Source organism: Branchiostoma belcheri, unplaced genomic scaffold, assembly GCF_001625305.1.
Source record: "Branchiostoma belcheri isolate BF01 breed outbred unplaced genomic scaffold, Haploidv18h27 scaffold10, whole genome shotgun sequence".
Taxonomy (NCBI): domain Eukaryota; kingdom Metazoa; phylum Chordata; class Leptocardii; order Amphioxiformes; family Branchiostomatidae; genus Branchiostoma; species Branchiostoma belcheri.
The window spans coordinates 3,362,747-3,388,874 of NW_017802380.1; the positions used below are offsets into that span (position 1 = coordinate 3,362,747).

General features: G+C 43.1%; 1 protein-coding gene across 1 annotated transcript in view; it reads right to left on the reverse strand.

The window, feature by feature from the left end:
- Positions 1-26,128, reverse strand: part of LOC109469885 (laminin subunit beta-1-like) — a 51,643-nt gene that overhangs the window by 12,105 nt on the left and 13,410 nt on the right. The window contains 14 exon segments of the mRNA XM_019768645.1: positions 1,591-1,815; positions 2,302-2,471; positions 2,843-3,074; positions 3,404-3,547; positions 5,131-5,317; positions 5,659-5,779; positions 6,041-6,327; positions 6,506-6,721; positions 6,990-7,099; positions 10,277-10,456; positions 12,634-12,822; positions 13,527-13,647; positions 13,881-14,144; positions 22,209-22,756. Of these exon segments, the coding sequence (XP_019624204.1) occupies positions 1,591-1,815; positions 2,302-2,471; positions 2,843-3,074; positions 3,404-3,547; positions 5,131-5,317; positions 5,659-5,779; positions 6,041-6,327; positions 6,506-6,721; positions 6,990-7,099; positions 10,277-10,456; positions 12,634-12,822; positions 13,527-13,647; positions 13,881-14,144; positions 22,209-22,756 (2,994 nt within the window).

Sequence of the window (26,128 nt, forward strand, 5' to 3'; positions counted from 1 at the left end):
AAAGAATGAAGTTCATCAAAAAGCATTTTTGACCATCTGTGCTTGTTGACAATTTCGATCCCTGGAAGCATTTGAGAGTAACCAAGATTAGTGAACCAGCTGCCAACTAAATGTATGTTTAGTACCCTGTCACCAAGACTGAAACATTGTCTGATGCTGAGCAATGCAGAAGGATACCTGTCTGCAGCAGAAATGAACCAGTCATGACATGTGGAGAATGATCTGTAGGAGAGGTTCGTAGTGCAGTTTTTCTCATGCAGTGCACCTTCAGTTCAAGAGGCAAACCACCCACAAGCAAACCACGTCCAGTTGTGTAGATGAGGAATAGCATGTTCCGTCCGCATGTTATGGGAACGTTAAGAGCAAGCCCTGTTACGTCAGAACCTTTGGTCCGAGCAGCAGTTGGACAATGCTCCATGCTGTTGGGTTATATATTATATATATTTATAGGAGGCTTAGCCGGGGAGCCCTTTGAAGCATTTCCTCCCTTTCATAACCACCGCCTCCGCCTTGACCGGTACAGCACTTACTAGGTTGCTGTCTCGTGGTGGGGCCTTCGGGCCTGGGGGGTACTTGTGGCCTGGACAGGGGGGCTCGTGGCCTGGAGAGGGGGACCCGAGGCCTGGCGAACGGGTAACCGAGCGCCCCTCTCGTCAGCTGGTTGTACTGACCGTACAAATCTGTGGTTTCCCTGCGCTTTCGGAGCTGTTTGTTTAGGCCTGCCTCCTCATAGCTGAGGGAATTTTTCAAGACCTGGAAACTGACAGCTGTAGAGTGGAGAACACATGAAGAAGTGCAAGGGAAGCAGAGTACTACGAGTAGTACTACTACAGCCACAGTCAGAGTTGCTAACACTACACGTTTTCTGGTACAACTGATGCACTAGTGCAAATGACTGTATTACAAGCACGTCTACATCATGTGTGCTTACTAAGTTTGGTGTGAAGAAAAGGCATGCATGCTGTGGGGTTGAAGAGCCACACCACGGGATGGTTGGACAGTTAGGGCAGTCCAGCACAGAAGCAAACAGCAAAGAGTTTTTTTAGAAGGAAGATGTAACTAACCAGGGAGCACCACATGAAATTGGCCCCAAACACCTCGGGAATCGTGATTTCAGACCAGGACAAACCTTTCTTCACCAGTGATGATAGAAAAATAGAACAGAACCAAATGGAGGGTTGTGTCAGTAGTAGGGGATGGTATGAGGGAAAAGAGTGGGTACAGTTATTTTTTGGCCATTCTCACCATTACAGCAAAACCTTTGGGTACAGCAGGAGGGTAGAAAATACACTTTAGTACCCGGAACGTCTTTTTCAACAACCGAAGGGAAGTTGGGGTGTTGGGGAGCTTTGGTAGGTTGGGAGGGGGGTTGACTTCAGGGAGAAGGGGGATAAGCTTTCCCTCCCTTCACACCACATCATTTACATGTACATACTGGAACGAACTCTGGAAAAAAAACTAGCTGTTATGCTTAAGCAGACTGCATTAACTCGTTATTCTTACACACAGCCATTTTGCGTGGTTTAGACACAAACCAAAACTGACATCTGTGACCACGTAACAGGAGGCCTGAATGCCAGTGGGACTTACGCTTGCAGTCCTGGTTTGTGGCGGTTCCGTAGTAGCCCGCCTGGCAGCGGTCACAGCGAGGTCCCTCCGTGTTGTACAGACACTTGCGGCACTCTCCGGTGCGGCTGTCACACGCGGTGGAGTCCGTCATGTCGATGTTGTTGTTACACTCGCACCTGCGGCAGCTGCCGCCAGGTACCTCCGGGTTGCCATAGAAACCAGGTGCGCAGCTGTCACATCTAGGTCCTGAGGTAAACATGAACAACAACAAAAAAAATTTCAGCTGCAGTTCAAAACAGATGATTTTTCTAAGTCATAGTACATGTATAACATTATAATTATTAACATTTGAGGTGTGGGCCAAGGATGATACTACAAGTAAGTAATTGGGAAGTTATTCAAAATTTGGTAACACGTCAAAATTCCTGATGTGACAATTTTTAAAGATGCTCCAAACACATCTTTCTTTTACACCAAGACCTCACCCAACAAAAGAAAACAGCAGAGCACAAAGTCTGTAGGAAACTTTGTAGACAAGGTCTACACATTTTTGCATATTCTTGTTGTTTAAAAAAAAATAGTAGAGTATGTGGAGTCTGTGGAGAAGCGGTGGATTGCTCATTCCTTGACAAAGACTGGAGTTGTACAGTCAAAAATTTGGGTTAGTCCAATTTCTTGTGTTGGATGTTTCAGTTCAAACTTGTTTGATAATAGCATATGATGAAGTCTGACCGGTGTATCCCTCGTTACAGTTACAGATGACGGCCTGGCTGCGCGGGTCCTGGTAGCACCGGTCAGCAAACTGCCGGCCACTGCTGATGCCGCCGGGGCACATGCACTCCCGGCACGGCTGAGAACCGCCCGGCTGCAGCCGCGGGTCGCCATAGTAACCATCCTTACAGCTGGAGAGGGAAACAACACATTCTAAATCATCATCATGTTCACTGCATTTTAGTGTTTTAAATCATCATCATCATATTCACTGCATTTTGGTGTTTTATTGTTTGTAGTTGTCCTTTTAGGCTTCATTTGTACACATTTCATTTTAACAAAATTACTAGCACAATAGTTTTGTTGTATACTTATACAATTTAGCTGGAAAGGAAATCAGCACAGCATTTTAAAATTTTTTGCAATTGGAACAGGTCCTTTTAGGCTTCATTTGTACGATGCATTCGTTGCCCCCTCAGAAATCAGCTTTTGCAAGCTGAAGATGCAAGCCAGTCAACCGTCTTTAGACGAAATAAATAGATAGATAAATCTGTACGCTTACGTCTGACAGAACTGGCCGGCCGTGTTGTCCCGACAGTCGATACAGGAGCCGGAGACGGAGTCGCAGCGGTCGGCGTGCCCGTTACAGTTGCAGCGCTGGCAGTTGGGGAAGTTCCAGAAGTTGTCCTGGCAGCGGTTACAGCGGCGGCCGTATGCGCCGGGGTTGCACAGGCACTGCCCGTTGCTGGGGTTACAGAACAGGTCACGGGAGCCGCTGGCGTCACAGTCACAAGCTGAGGGTGGGAAGATATGTGTCATTTCAAGTCTTTCATTCAGGAGCAGCAATTCTGACAACAAACTGCCAATGCGTGAAGTGTGGACAACTGTGTGTGTCAAGTTACTGACTCAGAAGCCAAAAAATCTGGACCAGGGAAAGGAGGTTGTCAGATGACCAGCTTGAAGAGGTGGTCGCTTGGGCAGGTTTGACTACATTCTACTTTGACAAAAAAAATCAACACGAGTAGATGTTTTAGTGCTCCACTTCATTCACAAGGGCTAACAAACTGAAAAGTCATGTGTAAATTATCCAGCTCACAAGAAGGTGTCCAAGACACATCCTCACCTCTACATCCCTGTGGGCCAAGGCCAAAGGTCGCAGGGCAGCACATGTCGCAGCGCCGACCAATCACGTTGTTCCTGCAGGGACACTGACCTCCCTCGGGGTCACAGACCGTGCTCTCAGCGCCGTTGATGTCACAGTTACACGCTGGTGGGGTAGAGAATAACGTCGTCAACACCACGACAAGTTTCTCAGACATGAGCCAAACTCCAGTTATTCATAAAGAGTCTGTCATCAAAAGTTTGCATTGCAAAGAGTTCAAGCACAGGATAGAAAAGGATTGTGGAAAATTGTGCATCATGATAGTGGAAGGCATCAAAACTCCAATATCTTGGAGCGTTTGACACCAATGAACTACGATAGTGCAAAAGTTCTGATTCCATGAGGGTTTTTAGGTCGCATGTACTTGTAGAGACCTTTTGAGACAGACTTTTCAACTGGGAAGTTGACTATGTCTCTGGGAATTGGCAAATCAGAAAAACAGCCCTACAGGTACGTGAAATCCAAGGAAAAAGGAAGTGGCAGATTGTACTACAAATCAAAAAAGGGAAAATGCAAAAAGAAAAAGTGAAACATAGGAAAGGCCACATAAATCAGAAAGATGGGACATTTTGTTTTAGTCAATCTTTCAATGTAGAAGAATTGGAACAACTTATAAAGCTTTTCAAGAGACTCAAGTGTCAATTCCCTTTACGAATCAACATCAGGATCCATACAGCTTCCTGAGTTGACTTCTCATGATGATGATAAAGAACATCTACAGATTGTTATCTCAAAATAAGAATATTTTGGGTCAACTTGAATTTCAAATTCAGCATAATTTACATCCAAATGCACTTTCAAGTCTTAGTTTACAGAGAAAACATTTCTTTTCTGATTTATGAGGCCTGTGAAATTGAGGGATTGCCTAATAATACTTACGGGTTCCTTCAATGAGCATGAAGGTAATTGTTGAAAACACAAATCACACACACAGAAAAAAAGAGATCATTCAATTAACAAGACATCCAACTGCACAATGCCAAAAAACTCATGCACACGGTTCTAGCATACTATGAAAAAAAAATTACTCCTGACAAATCTAAACATGTCTATATTCTATTAACAGAAATCCTGATCTTAAAAAGCACAGTTGAACATTTATTTTCTTCATACACTGGTCCATACAACATCACTATTTACTTCATGCTGCATAGCAGAACATCAATGTTTTCTCAGGCACTGACTACTACTTTTGGCATGCTGTTCGCAATGAAGCAAAAACCATGTCTAGTATACCTTCAAAATCCATCCAATGCAATTCCTTGGTTAATGACATCATTGACTTGGACTGACAATTACTGCATAGTTTGTAAGTGACAACGGTATTTAGAGTGTATGAAGCAAGTTTGAACTGTAATTTCCAACACAGGAAATTAGACTTACCCATATTTTTGACTGTATAACTTGAGTCTTTGTCAAGGATTCAGCAATCCACCACTTGTGTGGCATCATGTTTCGTAGATGACACACATGACTAGGTTGACAGTGAATCAGGGGCTGCAAAAACTTTATGTTGCCCACACAGAAGTGGTAGATTGCTCATTCCTTGACAAAGACTACAGTTGTATAGTCAAAATAATTTGGGTTCGTCCATTTGCTTGTGTTGGAAGCTACAGTTCAAACTTACTTCATAATGACTTCTATCAACACTGGGGAATTTTCAAGATACAGTATTCAGAGTGACTTACGCATGCCTCCATTGTGCATGATGGCGGAGATGCTCCGCACCATGCTCTTGCAGATGGGTGGGATCTGGGGCTTCAGCACAGGCAGGTAGTTCTCCTGGCAGCGATAGCGCTCGAACTCGTCCCGACGTGACTGTCCCTCCTGGCCTTGGAAGATGGGCACGCTGGTGTACCTCGGTACGAGCACAAGCTGGAGGGACAGAGGGAGGTCAGTCATGAAATACAGTAATAGCATGATCCATGGTTGATAGTTCTATCAATACCAACACCTTTTAAAATTATTCACGTTCAAGCTAACATTGGAAAAAATGTATAAGGTTACACAAGGAGGCTTCGGCCATTGATGTCCGTAACCTTCCTTCTAGAGATTCAAGTGAAAATTGGCCCCTGCAGTTCCAATAAAGCTGCTAGGGGCCTGATGCAAAGTCTATTTTTCTAATCAAACCCCTTATTCAGTCAACCAAACACTGCTAAAACTGTACCCTTAGTAGTCATGAACACAACAAGACTCCATGATAGGAAGCGCCTTACCGAGTCGAAGAGAATGGTTGCCTGTGGGTTGGTGCGGCCGCTCTGGTAGGAGCGGAACTCCACCTTGATGGTGTACTCCTTCATCTCCTCCAGACAGAAGGGCGTAGCCATCACACGATACCTGCAACAACAACCGCATGTGTTACATGATATGTCAATCTCTTCAGCTTTAGGAAGAGACTCAGATTTGAGTGTACTTTGATGATATTCTTCTCTATGGCATGTTGTACAACCCAAAACTTTTTGCTGTGCACTAAATTTCGAGGTTAGGGGCAAGGATGAACCTATCCCTCAAAATGAGTACCAAGCATGGCACCCAAACATGAGAACTGGTGTAGGTTTTGGCCCAAAAAAAGCAGATAATATACAAGCCATCAGGTACCTGCTTCCCGGAGGCAGGGAGGTGCTGAGGATGTCGTCCTGAGGGATGGTGTTGCCACAGATGCTGCTGGTCTCGATGACGCCGGGTCGTGTGAGCGTGATGCCGACCTCGTCCCAGGAGTCTGGCAGCTGCGGCTCGTAGCGGATCACCACGTCGTACTCCATGGACATGGGGATGTTGTTGATGGTGAACTCCAGGCTGCTGCCCTCCCGCATGGAGCGGAACCCGGGACCGGTCCAGGTCCGTGTGGCGCCGGGCACGCACTGACGCATGTCAATCATAGCCTCCTGTACATCAACAAGGGGATGGAAAAACATTAGTAACGGTAGCATATATGAATTGGGTGAGAGATTTGGTCAAAAGTTCCGGTGAGTCAATTCTCTTGAGTTGACGCACAGATTATTTGTCATGAAGTGAGAAATTATATTTTCGGATCTGCGCCTACGAATAATGTGACCAACTCACTCCATTGGGCAGAGCATCCTCCGCCTCGTACTTGTAGTTGTCGAGGTTGATGGCGTAGAATCCTGGCTGGACCTCGTCACAGCGACGGCCGGTCATGTGGGGGCGGCACTTGCACTGCCCATCCAGCTGGTTACACTGGCTGTCGATCGCACCGCCCGGATCACAGTCGCACGGGCGGCAACCTTCCTCGATGTCACTCAGGCCGAAGAACCCAGGCTGTGGTGGTGGTGGATATATAATTACTAGTATACATTTAGGATGATGTCTGATACAGTTGTTATATAACCATTAAACTTAATTCATATAACCAATATTCACAACTTCGTTACACTACTATCTTACAGATACAAGTACATACAAGTAGATAAGTCATAACAATCCTAGAACTTCGTAGAAGTTCGTAGAAGTTCTACGTGTGATTACTACTACCCCCCTCCCAAATATGCCATTTCGTGTGCATATTTCAGTTCCACTAACAACATACCACGCAGCGGTCGCAGTTCTTGCCGGTGACGTGACGCTTGCAGATGCAGTCTCCGGTCCGCGGGTCACAGGTCTGGTCACGAGATGTTCCAATGGGGTTGCACTGGCAGGCTTTGAGAGAGATAAACACACACACAGTTACTAACAAATGACACAACTGTCCATGTACCAACGGGTACAGATCTGATGACCAATCAGAGAGATTTAAACAGAAGCAATGGGCCAGGAAGTATTTTTTGTGATTCGTGTGTAAACTTTTCTTTTAGTTTTGCAGTTTCTTTCAGCTTTGTAGTTTCACCAATTTTTCTATTATCTTTTTTCTTCTGTATTGCACTTCACCAACTTTCTTGGATTCATGTATCTTTCATTTTTGCCTGGATTAATTTTTCCTTCATGTTCACACAGTATGAACTAATCCTTCCTGGTCCATTCCTTTGTCAGTAACACCTTCTTTCCTTCAACCACAACGTAGGAATTAGGGTTGACGGGTACTGCAGGGAGCCCTTTGACTAACAAGCACCGACCGATGTATGCTGACTCGACCTTGAGCGGGGCCCCTGATCTTGGGACAGAGGTTGTGAGGTAGCCTTGAAAGGGGGGGGGGGTTACTTCCTACATGCCTTCAGGCAAAAGGACAGAACACGACATATGTTCTTCTCTCGTGTGCGAGAACATTTCGACCATGTCTTAACAAATCCTATCTACCTTTTTCAACTGAACTGTCCACCATTCCAGCTAAGTATTTAACAAGAAAGAAGACTAGTACAAAGCCTCAAAGATCAGTATGAGCTTTGGTCGGAAGGGAATATTTGCCTACAAACACATCAAGCTATGAATGAATCCAGAAGCGGAAATAGGGAAGTCACTTTCTCTTGCTCCAACATTTTCATGTTTTGTACTTTAGAGAGCCTGTACTCCATTAAAAGAGGGGCACCCGTGCTTGGACAACACACCTCCTGTATTCATCCCATTGTTAACACTGACCCAGAGTGTTGTGGGTTCAGCTCGGCACTGCTACAACATATCCACTTCGGTGGAGAAGAAAGGCTGGCGAAATGGCTCTCTTTTAAACAGGACACTGAGACACTTAACTTTACCTATTGTGGTAGGTAGGGGTGTTTAAAAACTGGATTTTTGAAAACCAGAGCCTGTCATCAGTTTTACAACTTGTGAAAAGATTGTGTTTTTTTCACCAGGTATAAATTTTCCCAGCACCTTTCGGTGGGTTTAGCCAACACCTTAAATGATGGGTGTCTGCATTCCAGGCAGCTTTCTGCCTCCCCAGCCTTCAGTGGGCCTGGGACCTAAAAACAGTTGACAACTCACATCCTCTCCCAGGGTCCAGACCTTGCAATTTTGTCATTCCACCCCCGGCCCTCCTATCAATTTTGACCCACTGCACACGCCCGTGTGGACAGCCTATGATTAGGAGTACTCTGCAACAACGGTGATCTGTCTGATCCCTGGGCTGGAAATCCCACCTGCATGTGCAGGTTAGTGCAGGTAAAATTGGGGCTCTGCAGGTATTTTTTATGTTTACCTACAGCTTAAATTGTACTGGGTTCATATAGGTACCTACCTGGGTTCATATAGGAATGAGAATTTTTATTTGTGTATCGACTGGTATAACCAACATTTTGAATGAAGTGCAAAAGAAATAATAGTTCCGGGAAACAGATTTTAACATGCTCCATACTTCCTAAATTCTGAGTAGTGCAGGTAAGTTTTTTCTGGTGCAGGTAATTTCCAATGTTACCTGCACCTGTGCAGGTATATGCAGAAAAAACATATTTATTTCAATCCTTGAACCCGTAACATCAGGGCAAAGGTCAGCATACAGAGGTCAGGGTAAGTGGCATTAATTAAAAGGCTCCTTGCGACACCTAAAGCCACCCCAGCCCTTTGAAGTGTCCAGACTGGCCGGCCGGCCTTCCCCCACCACTCTGCTACACCTGTGAACCAGCAATTGGGTTAGCGATCTGCTCCGGGCACCAGGCGTGTGGAATGTGGTTACCATGGCAATAAACTCCGACTATCTAGGCTGCTCAGCAAATTTCAAGGTGTTAAAAAGTTGGCAGCTTTCTTCTCTATTGATCCGCGGATAATTTGGAGTCTAGTTTGTGAGCTTGTTGTTCATTCTTTCATGGGTTTCGATTTCAACCCGTGACAAAACCCTTTCAAATGAACATTTCAATTGAATAGAAACAGATTTATAATGTACATAATATAACATAATGTACCATAGCCAAAAAGAATTTGATGTCATCATTTGTCTTTGTCACTACAGATAATATCATATGCAGTGACCTGTATACAGGAAACATCTTTCAATCAGATTTGAATGCATTACTGTATATGACATTGCCCTTAGTGCCCACTTCCACACACCTTGAAGTATATACAACACCAGAGTTAAGAAGAACAATTAAGCAAAGAAGAGCACATGTCAAACAAAAGACCTTGTCACCCTGTGAGAACAATGTGCAACCAAACCAAAAAAGAAGAAGCAAAATGTGGCAGTTATTTTTTGCGGCAGATCCAGTAGTTGTGAGTCGTGCGTGTCTAAATGCTCTGCAGCCCCGGCCACCAATGTTTTCCATCCTTTTTTACGACTTACGACCGTTTTGACGTAGACCGGGCACGTAGGGCCACATGGGCTGGCCCTGGCGGAGCCAGTTGCTGGTGTCGGGGACGTCGGCATGCAACTTATGAGGGACCGATGGGATCGCTGTGTGTCAAATGTCGGAGGGGACAAGACAGAAACATGCAACACATCAACACAACATGGCATAACAACACAAGATGCAACAATACAGACACAAAGCTTTTACAAATGGTATGAAACAAGACAACACGTAAACAGCACAAAACACAGAAACAAGACTTGACAGCTTGCATCGACCACAGAGAGAAAACTAAGATTTCAGAACAACTGGTATCTTTTTCCAGATATCAGCTTTCCCATGGCTAACGACTATGTTCTTGACAAAAGTCTGGCAATTTCTCACGGTTAAGAATTTAAAACAAAACAATATTCAAGGCCAGACATCTGCTAGCAATGCAAAATATTCCTCTCCTAATCTTGTCAAGCATATTTTACAACATTTAAAAGAAATCTGATGTGTGATTTTAAGTAAGCAAAACATGAATTTTGGAACAAATCCAAAGAGTCTCAAAATTTCAGAACATTTGAAAACTAAATTTTCAATTCAAACAGAAGACAAACAAACAGAAAAGGCAGAGACAACAGAATGATTCTCCTCGACATGCGAGCATCTCTCTCCGTACCTTCACATCCCTCGGGGTTGTCAGCGCGCATGTTCCAGTACCCGCCCCGGCAGCGGTCGCAGCGCTCGCCGTCCACGTTACGCTTACAGATGCAGCGTCCGGCCACCAGGTTGTTGGCGGGGTCCGTGCGGCTCTCGCACTCTCCTCCGTTCACAGCTCCGTCTGGGTCACAGTCACATGCTGCAAAGGTTCGTGGAAGGAAAACATGTGTTAAGCAATGGTTGATTTTGTGGATTATGTGTTTTATTCTCTGTGTCCTTTTGGTTATGTTATGTGTCTGTGTGTATGTTATGTGAAATGTTTCAGAAGAACATCAAATTTAAAGCCTAGAAACTGAATTGTGATGACTTGTTTCTGTTTATAAAAATTCAAAAATGGGTAAGAAGTTGTACATAGGGTATTGATGTCTAGATACTGAAGTAAAAACCTTTCAGCAAGACTGAAATGCACTACAGATGATACAAGAGGAAAAAATCTGTCAAAAACCATCAACAAAGCCTTCCTTTTGTTAGCATATAGCATATCCATACCAAGCTGAAGGGATGTGCAAGCTATTACTTGTAGTCCTCCCCCAGTAACCTACTGTGCTGGGAATATCTCAACATCAAAGGCCCCTGTCTGCCAAGTGGTCAAAGACGACCATAACAAATTAGGGGCTAATTGTTTCCATGGCTCTGACATTGAACCATCGGCTCTGCAAAGTATGCAATACTGTCAGAACCGCTAATGGATAGTAATGCTTGCTGGGCTCTGAATTATTGAGGACTTGTGGAGAAATGCTGTAATGCAGAAAGGAGCTATTGGGTCCCTGTGCAGATTCTGTCATTTAAAATCTTTCAACTTCAATTGGAGGTTGGCAGGGTTTCATGATGTAACAAACTGGTTGGAAAGAACTGAATGTCAGCTTTGTATGATTTAAACATTCATCCACGTGCCTTAGAACTAGCTTCTTCAACCGGCATGTCTTAAAGATACTATAGTCCTTTTCTTGTAAACATACATCTTTACAAGTTAACTTGCCAAGCTACACTCTACCCTAGTTTTATATTTTGCGTCCAAACACAGGGATTTCTTTCAATCATCCAATCAGCCGCAAGAATGCTGCAGTGTCACCCGAGGTCAAAGATGGTCGCTGCCGATGTTAATCTGATAAAGTAGACACACAGCACTTTATCGATCCTCAGCATGCAACGGTTTATTGGGGATATCCATCACTGTCTACTGCCACTTGTAGGCGGCAGATTTATTCAGCAGAAAGGAAGGATTTGGGGAGAGAAAACTGTGAGAATCTGGCAACTGTCCATCACCGGGCGGTAATCTGGAGGTCACGGTCTGCTGCGGGAGGGGGGCGTTTACGTGTCTGCCGTCTCCTCCGTGCAATCTAATCAGGGCAGGGGAAAATTTGATTGCCGTCCGACAGAAGCTAATTTAGACTACACCTTCACTACACTTATCAAGATGAAGATACGCGGGATTGACATCTTGACTGGGTGGAATCAAATTAAGACGGAACGCGGATTGAGGAGTCCCCGGACTGCAGGGTGAGAGGAGCCGGTGATAAATGAGACCCACTGTTTTAACAAAATTAGGGATGTACAAATAAATGTAGACCTTTGCTTTTGGAAACTGGGGAAGATATTGGTTATTATGGAAAGTGATGAAGAATTTTCCAGCAAATATAGGTTGAGTTTGAGAAATCCTAGTCGACAATTAGTCTTTTATGTGGGCACAAAAACATGCGACAGGGTTTCTTTTTACCTCTCACAATCTGTCTCTTAAAAGGGGTCTTTATCAAGTTTATGTCGCATTTGCGGTTTATCACTCAAACAACAGTTGGCACCAGTTGGATTCAATCCAAGTCTTGAACATGAGAAGCGTATTCTTCCTTGGGGAAGTAAGAGGGACCACCTCTGCACTGGTGACTGTAAATGTCGTGAAAAAAATGTACTTGGACACTAATAATGGTTAATAGTAACTGTTTTAGAAGTAGCCTGGTTTTCAATTTACTTTATGTCCATATCATTGTTTGCTATACAGGGCTCGAAATACTTCTTTCTGGATACCTGCACTGGTATAGGTAACAAATTTTATCTGCATTATTGAAAAACTGTCTTTTATACTTCATAGGTGGTAGCAGCCAATGCAGCAAATAAAAAATACACAGATACCTACATGTAAATGTAAACCCAGTACATGGACTAGTACAGGTATATATTAGAAATACCTGCACAGTTCCAATTTTATCTGCACTAACCTGGATATGCAGGTGAGGTGGCATTTTGAGCCCTAGTATACATTTATTACACTTGCAATTAGCCCTGAACATAGATTTGTAACAAAGTTATTACTATACTAACGTAGACAGATGTTGGGGTCTCGGATGTCCTTGTTGGGGTCCTGGTAGTAGAAGGGTTTGCACTCCTCACAGTTCCTGCCCATGGTGTTGTGCTGGCAGTCGTCACACACCCCACCGCTCACACGCCCGGTCTGCTCGTACACCGCTGGGTCAAAGTGGCACTTGTTGGAGTGGCTGTTACAGTTACAACCTGGGGAAAAGATAAATGTATTTCAAGTCATCATACACAAAAAAAAACATTTATTTCGGAAACTGTATAGATTTTCAAAACTCTCATATCATCATGTTTATATACAAGAGACTTCTGAACAAGAATTTTGAGATTTCAGACAAATTTGGGAAGTATGCAATCCCTCAGGCTTTACGTCTTCTTGGAAGGGATGTAAAGCTGGAGGTCACGTGTTTGAGGGGACCCAAACCATGAGCATGTTTAAGATCCTATCGCACTTATCGAACAGAATAGGGGAGGAGTCCTTTCCGGTTTGAGTGGTTCAAATGCTGCAATCCTGTCTTACCTAGCCTGTACTTACTGTACAGAACAGGTAAGTTATGCCTGAAGGTGGTTTCTCTGTTATTTCTTGTTCTCTTCTGGGCTGCTGTATCTGTATCTGTATAGCCGCCTTTCGGCGTAACACACCAGCTTCGCAGGCACGCGGCGCGGCGGCAGCTGGCTATATTACACCAATCGACTTGTTACACCTAACCCTTGAACTTCTAGCTCTAGACATTGTTTAAAGCTATCTATTGACAAGGCCCCTACTGTACATGGTGACAGTGAGTTCCACTCTGCGATAGTTCTAGGAAAGAATGAATTCTTGAACACCTCAATCCTTGGTTGATAACTCTGGTACTTGAATGCGTGGCTATTTAGTTATGTGAAACAAACAGCCTTACGTTTGCAGGCATTGGTGTCGCTTCCACGCGCCGGTCTCCACGGTTGGTCGTTGAAGAAGTCCTGGCAGGCCTCGCAGTTCAGACCCTTGGTGTTGTGCTTACAGGCACACTTGCCGTGCACCTGGAAATAAGGAAGGGAGGAATGAATGAATGACTGAATGAATAGATGGATGAATGAAGACCTTTATTGTACATGTACATGCATACCTGGTGGGCTATGGGACTATCTTTACCTTTTCTTTCTCTGTGGTAGATAGGAGTTGTAGGTCTTGTTAGTGCCTTGCATCTGCAGCCATTGGTGCCACTTCCACATGCACAAAACTTTCTTACAGCAATATCAATGGACCAACTTACCATTCCCTCCACTGGGGTGACTCCGTCGACGGGTTCGCAGGTCTCGGCGTGTCCGTAGCAGAAGCAGTTTCCCCTGACGATCATGTCGTACACAGCGTAGTAGTACTTCTCGCGGATCTTGGGCCGGTTGTCCAGCAGCTCGTCCCCGAGGGTGTGCAGCTTGGTGAAGTTGATGCGCAGGTTGGTTATACGGAGAAGGTCACGGACTTCCTGGCTGTAGGGGTCGACGACCTCCAGGGCTGGCGGGAGCACCCTGTAGATGACCTGTGCAAGAGGGTAACACAGTAAGATCACAGTACAGCTAGGAACACACAAGGAAACTACCTACAATGCTTGGGATGGAAGCTTTAGGTTTTTTTCTTCTTAATTTGTCATGTTGTATCTCTGTACAAGAAGGTAACGCGGTAAGGTATAGAAAACCTTTACACGCAAAAACAGGTGTTGCTTAACCCTCTCCCAATATGATTCCAAGTTTGGTGCCAAATGGCTACCTTTGGAGGCTGAAGGGTAAGACATTTTTCACAATTTGTAATGTCAATTCTTTCTCCAGTGTCATCTGTGGTTAGAAGAAAAAAAGCAGCTAAGATATCACCTGCAAAACTTGCCAAGGTAAGACAGAAAGAGTGTGTGTGGAAGTTATTTGACGGTTTGTGGCAGAGTGTGCAAACGTGCTTTCAGCTGTATGTGCATACAGCAAGCAGTTGCTTCAGTATCATTCTTGTTCTACGGCAAAATAATCCATGAAACAAGTTATCAGATTCATGTTGCCTGATTGAAAGAAGAAGCTATCACAACAGATTATCTGTGATCACAAAATAAAACAGTACAAGGTTTGGCCTGGACAACCCAGGCCCACCTGTACCAACAGTGCCTTGTGTTTCTCTGTCAGCAAGTTTGTATTTGCCAGGGACAGTACAAGACAAAGTGAACTGAGGAGGGTACCAGAAAATGAAAATAGATTCAAATGGGTGTCATCCTTGCCTAACAATGTGTACTACGTCGGTGTGGGCAAATGTTAAACATCCTAGCTACACCTGTGTGGCCTTGGATGTCTTTATGCATGACTCTGAGTCTACATCTGATTAAACAGCAGCTACTGATAAAGGCAGACATGCCTGAAGGTGTTCTGTTCCGAGATTCTTTCTGAAACACCTTGAAATGTCATGTCAAAGGGCACGTGCACATGTACTTACGATGACTGAATTCCTTATCAATTTTGTACATCAACAGACTTGAGTCCCCCCTGGCAAAAATGTGTGACCTTCCACTCTTTACAGCACCAAATTTGTCTAATGCATTAACATAGATGTCAGCAAAATCTGGTGTTGCACTTTTCAGTAAGCTTTAATTTGTATATTTTCTTCATAATTGTCAAAAACATATCTTGGAGCTCCTTCATTCAGAATGTTTCAAGACAAAAATCTGAGGCTCATTTTTCCTTCATTTAATCAAATCTACGCTTAAATTATGAAATGTAGTATTCTATGTGGCAGCCTCTATTCCTGTTGATATATATTCACAGGCATACTCAGGCATCCAATTTACGACTGAGTAGAGAGCCAGACACAAGCTGCACTAGACATGTGCATGACTAGACTATTGATACTGTTATGTTACAGGAAGGCAACTGACAGTCTGTGAAAAATCACCAGCACTGTTGCCAATAATATTGGCAGGTTCTAATGCTTTTGACTTCTTGTTCCTCTGTGCTTCAATCCACATGAATAATTCTTTATCTTAGTGCATTTTAAACCCTCAGTCTTATACTTGAGAAAGGCTACATAATATATGCTTTAATAAACTGGCATTATGATAGCACTTTTAAATGCACTAATGACCACCTCTTGAATATTCATTTAGTCCATGTATTTTTTCATGCTTTTTGTTGCTGTAGAAAAAAATTTGGCACCAAATTTGCATTGGTTATTGGGTTAGGTAGTCTGCAAAAGTTTAAATGATGAATAATTATCTATTTTCCCCGTAATCGATTTGATATGTACATGTCACTAATGTTAACGATGTGTTGTTCTTGTGTAAGAATCCCAGGAGGTACTCCACACTACCTGCCTAGTCACAACACCCATCCCATGAGATGGCTTCGGAAGGGACGCAAAACAAAGGCAGGAAATGACAGAATTCCAAGAGAGATCAGAAAGATAGGTCTTCCATGGTGACTAGGTGTACAGTACCTGAGAGCTGTAGTCCTTGGTGCCTAAACTTGTCACAGACTAGGCTAAATACTTGTGTAAAACACTGAATACACACTAGCTTTAACTAGGGACAATTCAATGTCTGGATTACCTTAAAACACCTTGAACAGAAAAACTGTAACAAATTTAATTTTAACTAGAAAGGCAGACATTTGCTTGGGAGCAAATACAGCATATTTCAGTCCATCTCCCTCCCACGCAAAAGTGGACTATTCCAAACTTACCTCAGTGCAAAACTTTCAAAGGTTCTCAAATAAATGAATTAAATAGTAGCTATATGTAATTGAGAACAAAGATGCTAGAACAGGCACTTTGGATCTCGAAAGCTTTACTAATCTTATTACAGGTATGCAAATACTAACAATGATGAGATTTGATACATTTTGAAGGTCTTGGGCACATAAAATTGAATGTGTGGGTCATTGCGCACGACTTACGTGCAATGTGACCCCAGGTAACCCGCAAATGGAACATGTGTTCCATGGCCAACAGCAGATGGAACAGGCCATTCTTTAGATAGAACGTGGAACGGGTACAGCACTTTTGGCCCTTTTTTTGGTCTGAAATAGCCATTAAAGTCCCCTAAATGAGTCATTTGCAAGTGGTGTATGCCAAATATGTGACAGCTATTCTGTAGACACATGTTCAAGGTACCCTTATACCGAATTTCAGATCATTTGGTTGTAATACCAGGGCTCAGGATCCAAAAGTCCATTTTTTGTCGAAAAATGCCCCAAAAAACCTTCATAAAAATTTTTCAAAGGCATGTATCAAAAAAATGAAAAAAACGCCTGGGGGTATTGGCCCACTCTACCTCCATGCCAAATTTCAAGTCATTTGGCTGAATGATGGCGGAGTTGAATCCCTTTGACTGTTTGGCAGGAGGAGAAGAAGAAACATGAGAGAACACAATATATTTCATCCATACCATATATGGTATGGACTGAAATATAATCATCGTACTTCGCATCTCTTGGTCTATCAACTTATCTTTTTCACACTTTATTTTTTTTAATAAAGCAACATTCCATCTCATTCCTAAAACTATCTCTTCTCAAAAGTATGAAAGCAGACTTATCTTACATATTAACTATGCACAACTATCATAATGTTACATGATGTCCTTGCATACATCTTACCCTGTCTCAGTGGGAGGTAGTCAGTTTGTTTATAGAAATATGACATCCAATATCTGCTTTATGTGAGTGCATGTACAGTCTACCAGCAGACGCTTCTGGAATGGGTGGAACTTACTCTCAATGTCACACAGATCAGTTATTTGGCCCCTCGCACGGGTAGATTATGTCCAGCAAACGGAAAGATCAGTTCGAAACACAAACAGCTCTCGACCTATGAACGCTGGAGTGACATTTTTTGACGTTTCAGAATATCTGTTTACACCACAACTGTCTCACATTTAAAGAGCATCAGAATATCAGAGTGTTTGTTCACTAAATAACATTCTATACTTCCTGTACATGGCAATTTTTCCACATACATGTTCCCCCACTACAAGCCCAAGTTTTCCGTTATGGGCACTTCTGCCCTGGTAGTGCCATCGGGGTGAAACCTAAAATATGCACCTGTCATTGTCACTCTAACCTTAACTCCATTAAAAGAGCAGTTGGAAAATCCAACCACCACTTCCATGCCCGTAGCCAGGGGGGTTCGGACGAACCCCCCACAAGGCTCAAAGGTCCACTTTTTGGTCCCCTTTTTATGTTAAGGTCCACTTTTTGGTCCACATTTTATGTAAAGGTCCACTTTTTGATCCACATTTTATGTAAAGGTCCAAGATTTTTCTTGAAAAGATGGACTGGAATCGTAGAAAAACTGCTCCATTTGTCATTGAATAAAAAGTTAACTCTGATTTTTTCTTGGAAATCCTCTCAAAAATGCACGAAATGCCATTTTAGAAGGTTCATTTTTCAAAATTTTCCGGGGGAGCATGCCCCCGGACCCCCCTAGGAACCTCGCGCCTTCGGCGCTCGCCTCACGCCTACGGCGCTCGAGGTTCCCTCAAGCAGTGGGACGAACCCCCCCATTCAAAATCCTGGCTACGGGCATGACTTCCCATAAACTACAGTCTGTAAAAATGTGTGTCAGATAGCGATTTAGTGAAAATGTTTGAGCTTTTTGATGCGGATAACAAAAATGATGCAACAAACTTTCCATTAATCGTTTTTTTCACATCCTATTTCAGGAAACTTTACTTCAAATTCTTTCAGCATCTTCTACAATATCAAAACCTGCCATCACAATTTTTACGCATTGCAAATGCAAAATTCCTAGAGTTCCAAAGGAAAGCCCCATGCAAGGCAAGAAAAAGTTCTGCAATGAAAACAGTTGCTTGGACTTTCCAGCTATGTGGGAATTTTATTCGACAGGAATGCCTGCATAGGGAATCCTTCCTTCGTTGCCTGAGGCTACCTTTTAAATTTCCTTGACTTTTCCATTATTCAACTGGCTGTTCTAGATGTAACTGACGCCATGTTATTTGGCAGAGGGGGGTGGGGTTGGTGGATACAAGTTAGGTAAACTGTGGAAATGCAGCATAGATCTTCTCCTAAATGTCGATTTGCTTGCTTTTTATTGGAAACAGACAAATGGGAGAAGTTTAATTGTATTGCATCACTGATCAATAGACACAAATTCGGGAATTCTTATACTGTTTATAGGCTCGACACGTATTTTTCGCATCGGCGTCCATGCGTGAAAACAAAAGCATGCATGTTATTTACGACAGAAAGCACAAACGCGCCTGTCCTAGTTTTCTGCAAGGGAAGGCCGTCCACCTGGCTAATCTGGAGCCACGCCAGAGGCATGCTGGGACACCCGGGTGATTAATGCCGTGGTTTAACTGGTTAATCCACCTCCTTATCTACTCAGCAAGAGGCTGATGGGACGACCAATTAACGAACAATACCCTGTAAGCAATCTGATCTACACATGGTAATTTTCTCAAAACATATGCTGCAAGAAAAGTTTGAAATCTCCTTGAATAAACCCACTTGTGTAAAGGACAATCTACTAAGAAAGAAATAATATAATTAAAATTAGATTCTAGGAATCATATTTTTACGGAATTCAGGTTTCTCCAAACATTCAATGTTGGACTCAAACACTTTTCTTTTACAGATTTAGTATGTGATTACCATGATTATGGGATCATCAATATGTTCACCTTGTCAGCTGTTATCAATTCCATCTTCTGCATGTCTCAAAAAGTGGTATATGAGATAGATATCAGGACAAGTCATTTGAATATTGAAATATTACTCCCACTGTGTGTGTGTGTGGAGGAAGGCACATGTTTCAGTATGTGGGGATGACCTAAGGTTGGAGAAAAGTAGATGAAATGGAACACCCCTCTATGGCCCCCTGAATGCACACTCTCGAACTACAGTATGCTCTATACATTGCTTTTATTTCACAGTATGAGGAAAAAATCTTGCAGTGTTTTAAATTCACGGTTAAAACAATTCTTAAGTAAATAATACATTGGGAGTGCATATTCAAGGTGGAGAGGTCATCATTAAAATATAGCTACTGCAAAAATTTACAGATTTACAGTATTAAGACTTTCCTCCTTGACTCTGTAAGTTGTAACAGCACAGACCACCAAGTGTGGGGAATCAGAGATGGCAAACCTGATAACTACACACTACACTGTGTGTGTGTGTGTGTGTGTGTGATGTCAGGGCTCAAAATACTGGGTGCAGGTAAAATTGGAGCTGTGCAGGACAGGTATTTCTGATGTCTACCTGTTCCTAACCTGTACTGATTTGCCATGTAGTGGGTTTATCTATACATGTAGGTGTACTTGGATTTTTATTTGCTGCATTGACTGTCACCAATTATATGAAGTATAGTAATGGCTATAGTTTCTAACAATTTTTAGTATGATCCATACTTCCTAAATTCTGAGTAGTGCAGGTAGAATTAATTTGTCTGGTGCAGGTGATTTTCAATGTTACCTGCATCAGTTCAGGTATGCAGAAAAAAGTATTTTGAGCCCTGGCACTGTGTGTGTGTGGTGTAAAAACACACAGCTTAATGTCTTCTGTACTTGAACATGAAGCCCAAAACTCCCATAGAAAGGAACCAGATGCCGGATCAGCCGACCCACAAACACTTCCACAGTCCCCGTCTTTATCACACCAAGACAGACTATCCACTTCCCTCCCGATTACATCTGGCACGGGGACACACAACAGACCTAATCCTGGGCTGTATGACTATGATATATCACACAACCTACAACTTCAACCTCTCGTGCATGTGAACTGGATACTGATGTATAGACAGCCTCTCTTGACACTGGGATCATTAGTCCGCATGTTGTTTCCAAAAGAAACTGGGTTTGTTTGACTTCTAACCCCTTCCACTGCCTCCCAATGAAAGGTAGGGTTGGTACCACCCAATTGGGAGTATGCTGCACTTTTCCCAGCCAGAAAAGACAGCTTATTGAGGGAAACTGAAATTCCAATGCATGTTTGCAGTTTTTTAATTTTTAACTTTAATACTGGTACACCCTTTTCAATCTCCAAGCAGATATTGGGTGGAAGAATAGTTTAACTTAGGTACACCTTTATTACCCTCCAAGCAGATGTTGGGTGCAAAAAAAGAATACTGTTACTTTCAATGTTGTCATTGGCAGACCTATATATAGAGTCAAGTGCTGACTTTACGCTTCAAAAAAAGACTCTACAAAATGTTATCTACATCTTACATCTCTTTGCCTTGCAGCCCGAGAGGTGCTTATAACCCTCTCCGACTTGTAACACAAACAGTACGGTCTAGTACCATTCAGCACAAGGAGCAACACAAGGGACAGAGGTTATGACACGAGTCTGTGGTTTAAAAACTATTTTCTGCATTTTTTCCAAATTTTACCTGCACAGAATTTATAAAGTATGGATCAAACTAAAATTGTTCAGAAAGCATTGCCATTACTTCCTTTATACTTCGTAGGTAGTAACAGTCAACACAGCAAAGAAAAATCCACATACACCTACATTTGATTTGTATATACCGGTAAACCCAATACACAGACCAGTGCAGGTTAGGTGACATCAGAAATACGCAGGTCGTATTTTGCGCCCTGGTGGTGTAAGTCCGGCTTCGTGAAAAGATACAAACACGAAAGAAAAAGACGCATTCAACGTGCGTGTTGCCAAAGCGCAAAGATGTCACAACACTTGACAAAACCTAAAGAAAGTCGGTTCTACAATGTGCACAGTCCATTCAGGTCTTGATGTCCTGCTCAGTGTCTGAAGAAAAGACTGAATCAACCAACTCTCACTAGCAAACCTTTCAGTCTTTGCACTTATTTAAAAACTCCCTATCTTTAAGCCGCATTATGTGTGTTAGAGGAATGCATGCTAGATGCGAGTGTTGGTAACAGCTGTAGACTACATGCATGCAATTAGCACTTTAGGGACTGAACAGGTGCAATTTTCTATAACACAGTGGTACCAGAACACCTGAACAAAAGTTTCACAGCACGGCCCGTAAAGTTCCTCTCGTGGCTCCTCTTCCATCTCTCATCTCCCTTAAAATTCTTGAGCTGATACTTTCAGCCAAGTTCAGCGCACACGGGGCGCGGATGGTCGCCCTCCATTTACGGCGTGTTTCGTGCGTTCTGTTTTAACCAAATCACCTGTGCAATGCGTGTGGGTGTCAGGAATGTCGTGAGAAAGGCTCTCTGTGTGGGAATTGCAGTGGGACGGAAAGTTTCTATGACACGTTCCCTGCAGGCAAGAAAAGTCTGCGGAGTGATTCTTAACCTTCGGCCTGCTAAGGTAGCCATTTAGCACAAAATTTATATAAGTTTTATAGAGTTAAAGGGAGAAGATTATTTACTAAGGAAAAACTCTGCCACCGAAATTGTCAGTGATCGAATCATATAGGATTCACCAAGATGGGGGGAAGAGGGAAAATGTTAGCAGCATTTCTTCATTATTCTGCTCAACAAATTCTCCAACCTCAAACCTGAAGTGAATTTATTTTACTTGTCAGGCCATTGGCCAATTTTTCTTTCCAAACATCCAGGTATAAACGTTCTGACCATTTTCACCCCAGATCTTCAGATGATTTTCAGATAAAGAGCTCTTACCTCTCCTTCGGTAGACGGCTCGACCTGGGAGTATCTGGAGATGCAGACCACCTCGCCTATCCTCTGAGGCAGACGCTGGGGGACGCCGGGAAAGCTCTCGGGACAGTTGTACGCGAAGTACCTGTACACCTGCCACGAGCGGCCGAAATCAGACGACCTCTCGATCAACATGGCTGCCGGGCGGAAGGTCTTGAAGGTCATGATCAAATGGGTCAGGTGGAACTCGGCCTCAAGGTCGAGCTGAAGGTGAACGCTCTCCACGCCGTTGACGGACTGCCACCAGGTCTTCTTGCGGTTTTCCGTGAAGGTGGTGACCATGTTCTCGGGCCGGTGGCTGTTCTCGTTGTAGTAGTCTCTATACGGCTGCCGGGAGTCGCAGATAAAGCATTTGGTGATGTCCTGTAAGTGGCTAACTATGCAGTACTGGGAGGGGCTCTGCGTGCCGCAGGTGGACGACGCCGTCAGGTTCTTTTCTCTCCCCACCAGGAGGTCGCCCGTGGCAGGATAGCAGCTCCCGTTGTCGCAGTTCTGAGCAGATGTGCTCACTGCTGTAAAATAAGTAAAAAACTTGTCAGAAAATTGCTGAACAGTTCAGTATGGCAGACATTGAATCATATTCAACATACTTTACAAACACACCCTTATAGAAATTACGAGATATCAATGAAAGAATTAAAAAAAACATCTGTTCAAGATCAATCTCATCAAGAAACTGATGAAAATTTTTTTTTAATCCTATCTGCAATAACACTGTAGATTGCTTGTAAACTGTAGAAAATTGCAATCCTGTACCTCAAACTCTTATTGTTATCATTTCACAAGAAGCTTGACAAGATCACAGTTTCATATACAAACATGTATATGTGCTGTAACTGTAGGTTTGCGTGTTCTACTTTCTCATCCACACCTGTCAAGGTCAAGGGCCAAGGTCACAGCGCCATTAATCACCGCCGAGCACGGCCAAGTCAAATTGACCAAGAACAGGAGAAACCGTGGGGCATGGGCAAAACAAACGGACTATTTCAGGGGTTGGAACAGGGCCCTTCCATGAATGCATAGCAGGGATTTTTCAAGCAGCAGACCAAGGAGGTGGTTTTCATTGGCAAAACCTCAACTATCCTCACAATCCGCCTGTTTCTGTCTCTCTCTCTGAAGACACAGGAACCCCCTGGCTATCCCAAACAAGGACAACATCATTGCTGCTGGCCTTTCTCCAGTTGCCATGGCAACGTCATCAGCATGGCGCTGGTGGTCCTATTACTGGGGCTCCACCAATCGATGAACTTCTGACCTTTTCTTTCAACAGGCGCCCCTCTCCAGTGGACACCAGTGTGCCCTGCCTGGTTAGGGCAGAATAAATGGCAGGGCTGGACACAAACACAGCCTAATCGCAATTTCATGGCGGATGTTTGAGGGCTGGTCACTCTCACATTGGTGTTGGTCATGTTTTTTTCCCTCATAGCTTGCCCAAGACAAGGCGGCAAGGATGCTTTGCACTGATTTTGTTACTCTCCAGTCCAAGCAGAGGCTTAGACTTCATCTTATTTTTGACAAGTTCATGCAGTCGATCGCTGACATCTTCTTCTCTAATTTTTTTGACATTCTTGATGTTTAATGATGCTCTGTACTTGCAAAAGGGAGTAGTGCCTTCTGAAACAATGCACCTGGCAGCTTCCTATTAAACTGCAAGTCACAAGCATATCATTACATTAAGAAATCAGACTGTCATATTAATCTTTCTTTTGAAATCTACCAGCACACATTTTACCATTGTAAAACATATTGAAAGTGTGAGGTAACAATATGGTACCATACAGCAATTCAGATATCAATCAAACAACTCCTAATCCACACCCAGCTTCATAGCTCCCTGAAGAATTAGTTAATCTCCTGCTTGAGATTAGAATCTCACTGATTGATAACTCCTACCTGGATCATCCATTATTGTCATACTTAAGCCTTATCTTTTTTTCTTGTTAATCTGAAAAGATCCCCTTACTGAGCTTGATTTCGAGCTCATTATAGAAGGTAGGGAGTGTGGATATGTGATACTGTGGGGGGAGATGTGCTTCATAATCTTCTTTTTGATGGATAAGCTACCATGAAATCTTATAGTGGACCACTTAAATATAATACCTTCAGGTTTCTATTCACTTACCAATTCAACAGCAAGAGGAACTTTCCTCATCAAACAAGCACTGCTATTAAAAAAATGGTTATGTTTTAGTACAAAATAAAAACCAAAGAGGAAGCTTATGACTTATGTAATACTTTTTTCTATTTTAGTACGACTATCTTGATCATGATTTTTATCTATGGCACAACCATCATTACAAGAACAGATGTCTCAATTACATTCTCTTATCAGATTCCTTAGAAGAAGGTATGTTGTACCAACATATTTCACAAATTCATCTTTCGCTACATCATAACACCTTGCAACGTTTGTATCAAATTAGTTGTTACATTTACAGTGTATTCATTTGGATCGGCCAATGAGACATGTCCCATCTGTATGGGGGTGGTCCCTGGGCCACAAAGACCATTCTCATCAACCCCTCTAATCAGGTTACACATCTACTGGCCTGCTTGATAAATGACATGAAGGGCCCCCCTCCCCCAATAATGTATCTGATTACTTGGAGGTTTTCTTTCTCTTTGTGTACTTTGTATATAATTGTAACCTGCTCTACCTAAAACAAACCTTCCTGACACCATACACACACATAGAAACATGCCCCTATGCCAACCAAAAAAACACATGATATTCTTCTGTGATAAATTTGTATCTTTTGCAACAGAGTTACAGACACTTAACAAATGTAACCTCTTGGTAGAAGGAAGACAATGTTAAGAATAATGCTAACGTTAGCCATATACATGTAACTGTAATATGATGTACAAGTCATTTTCAAACATTTACTAAGTTTTGGTAACAGTTGAGGTTGATCTGTCACTGCTAACTGTATACAACAGTAATTTCTGCATACCACAGTGCTTGTGTAACTTTCAGTCAGTTGTAATCACCACTTTCATCATTATCGTTCCCTTATTTTAGCCCAGACCCGCTATTATTTTTAGATTGTATTACTTTTTAACGTGCCTCCATAAAAGTTTAAAGGGGACATTTTATCTGGAATCAGATAAGAATGCAGACAACATAGAACTAGATGAAGTTACAATTCCCACGACTGTTTGTGGGAGAGTGATTTGCAGATAACCTCCCCACATAACATTGACCTTGCCAGTGCTGGAATGTGGGGAGGGGGGCAGGGGATGAGTGAGACCTCCTCCCTGACCCAGAAAGCTATTCCGCATGATGTATTTATATCTAATAAGCCGTATTGATTTCCAAGACATAAACAGAATTGGTCGCCTCTGGTAGACAGTTCTGGAATACAGAGAGACTTGTCATGTGTGCCGGCAAACGTGCGGCTTGTTTCCCTTGACCTATCAGGGACCTAATTAAATCTGCTCTTGATGCCAGGACCAGGGTAAAATACCATTCCTCCTGTCTGGTGGGTGGTGCAGAGCGTGTATGGGCAGGGCTGTGCCATAAGTAGAAAATGGGGGCGACGGGAGCGGCGTTACAAGCATACCTGCGCGCTGGTCTCAACGTTTACTCTGCCAAAAATAGGGAGGGAGGCACCGACAGTATCCTCCAGGGCGAGGGGGATGAAAGACATTTCTGCTTACCGAGGTCTGCTGAGCTTGTCTTAAAGTTCAATACCTCCGAACTTGGCCTTCAGAAGATTTACTGTGGCTCTAAGGGCTCCTACTTGAGACTAAGTCCTCACAATCGTAAAACTAGGCTAACAGAACGTTACCGCAAATTTACAAACATCACAAACTTGTCTTGCAAGCATGCAAAGATGTAGTGTTCTTGTGGGATGTTTCAAGTTCAAAACGTGTCATGACTC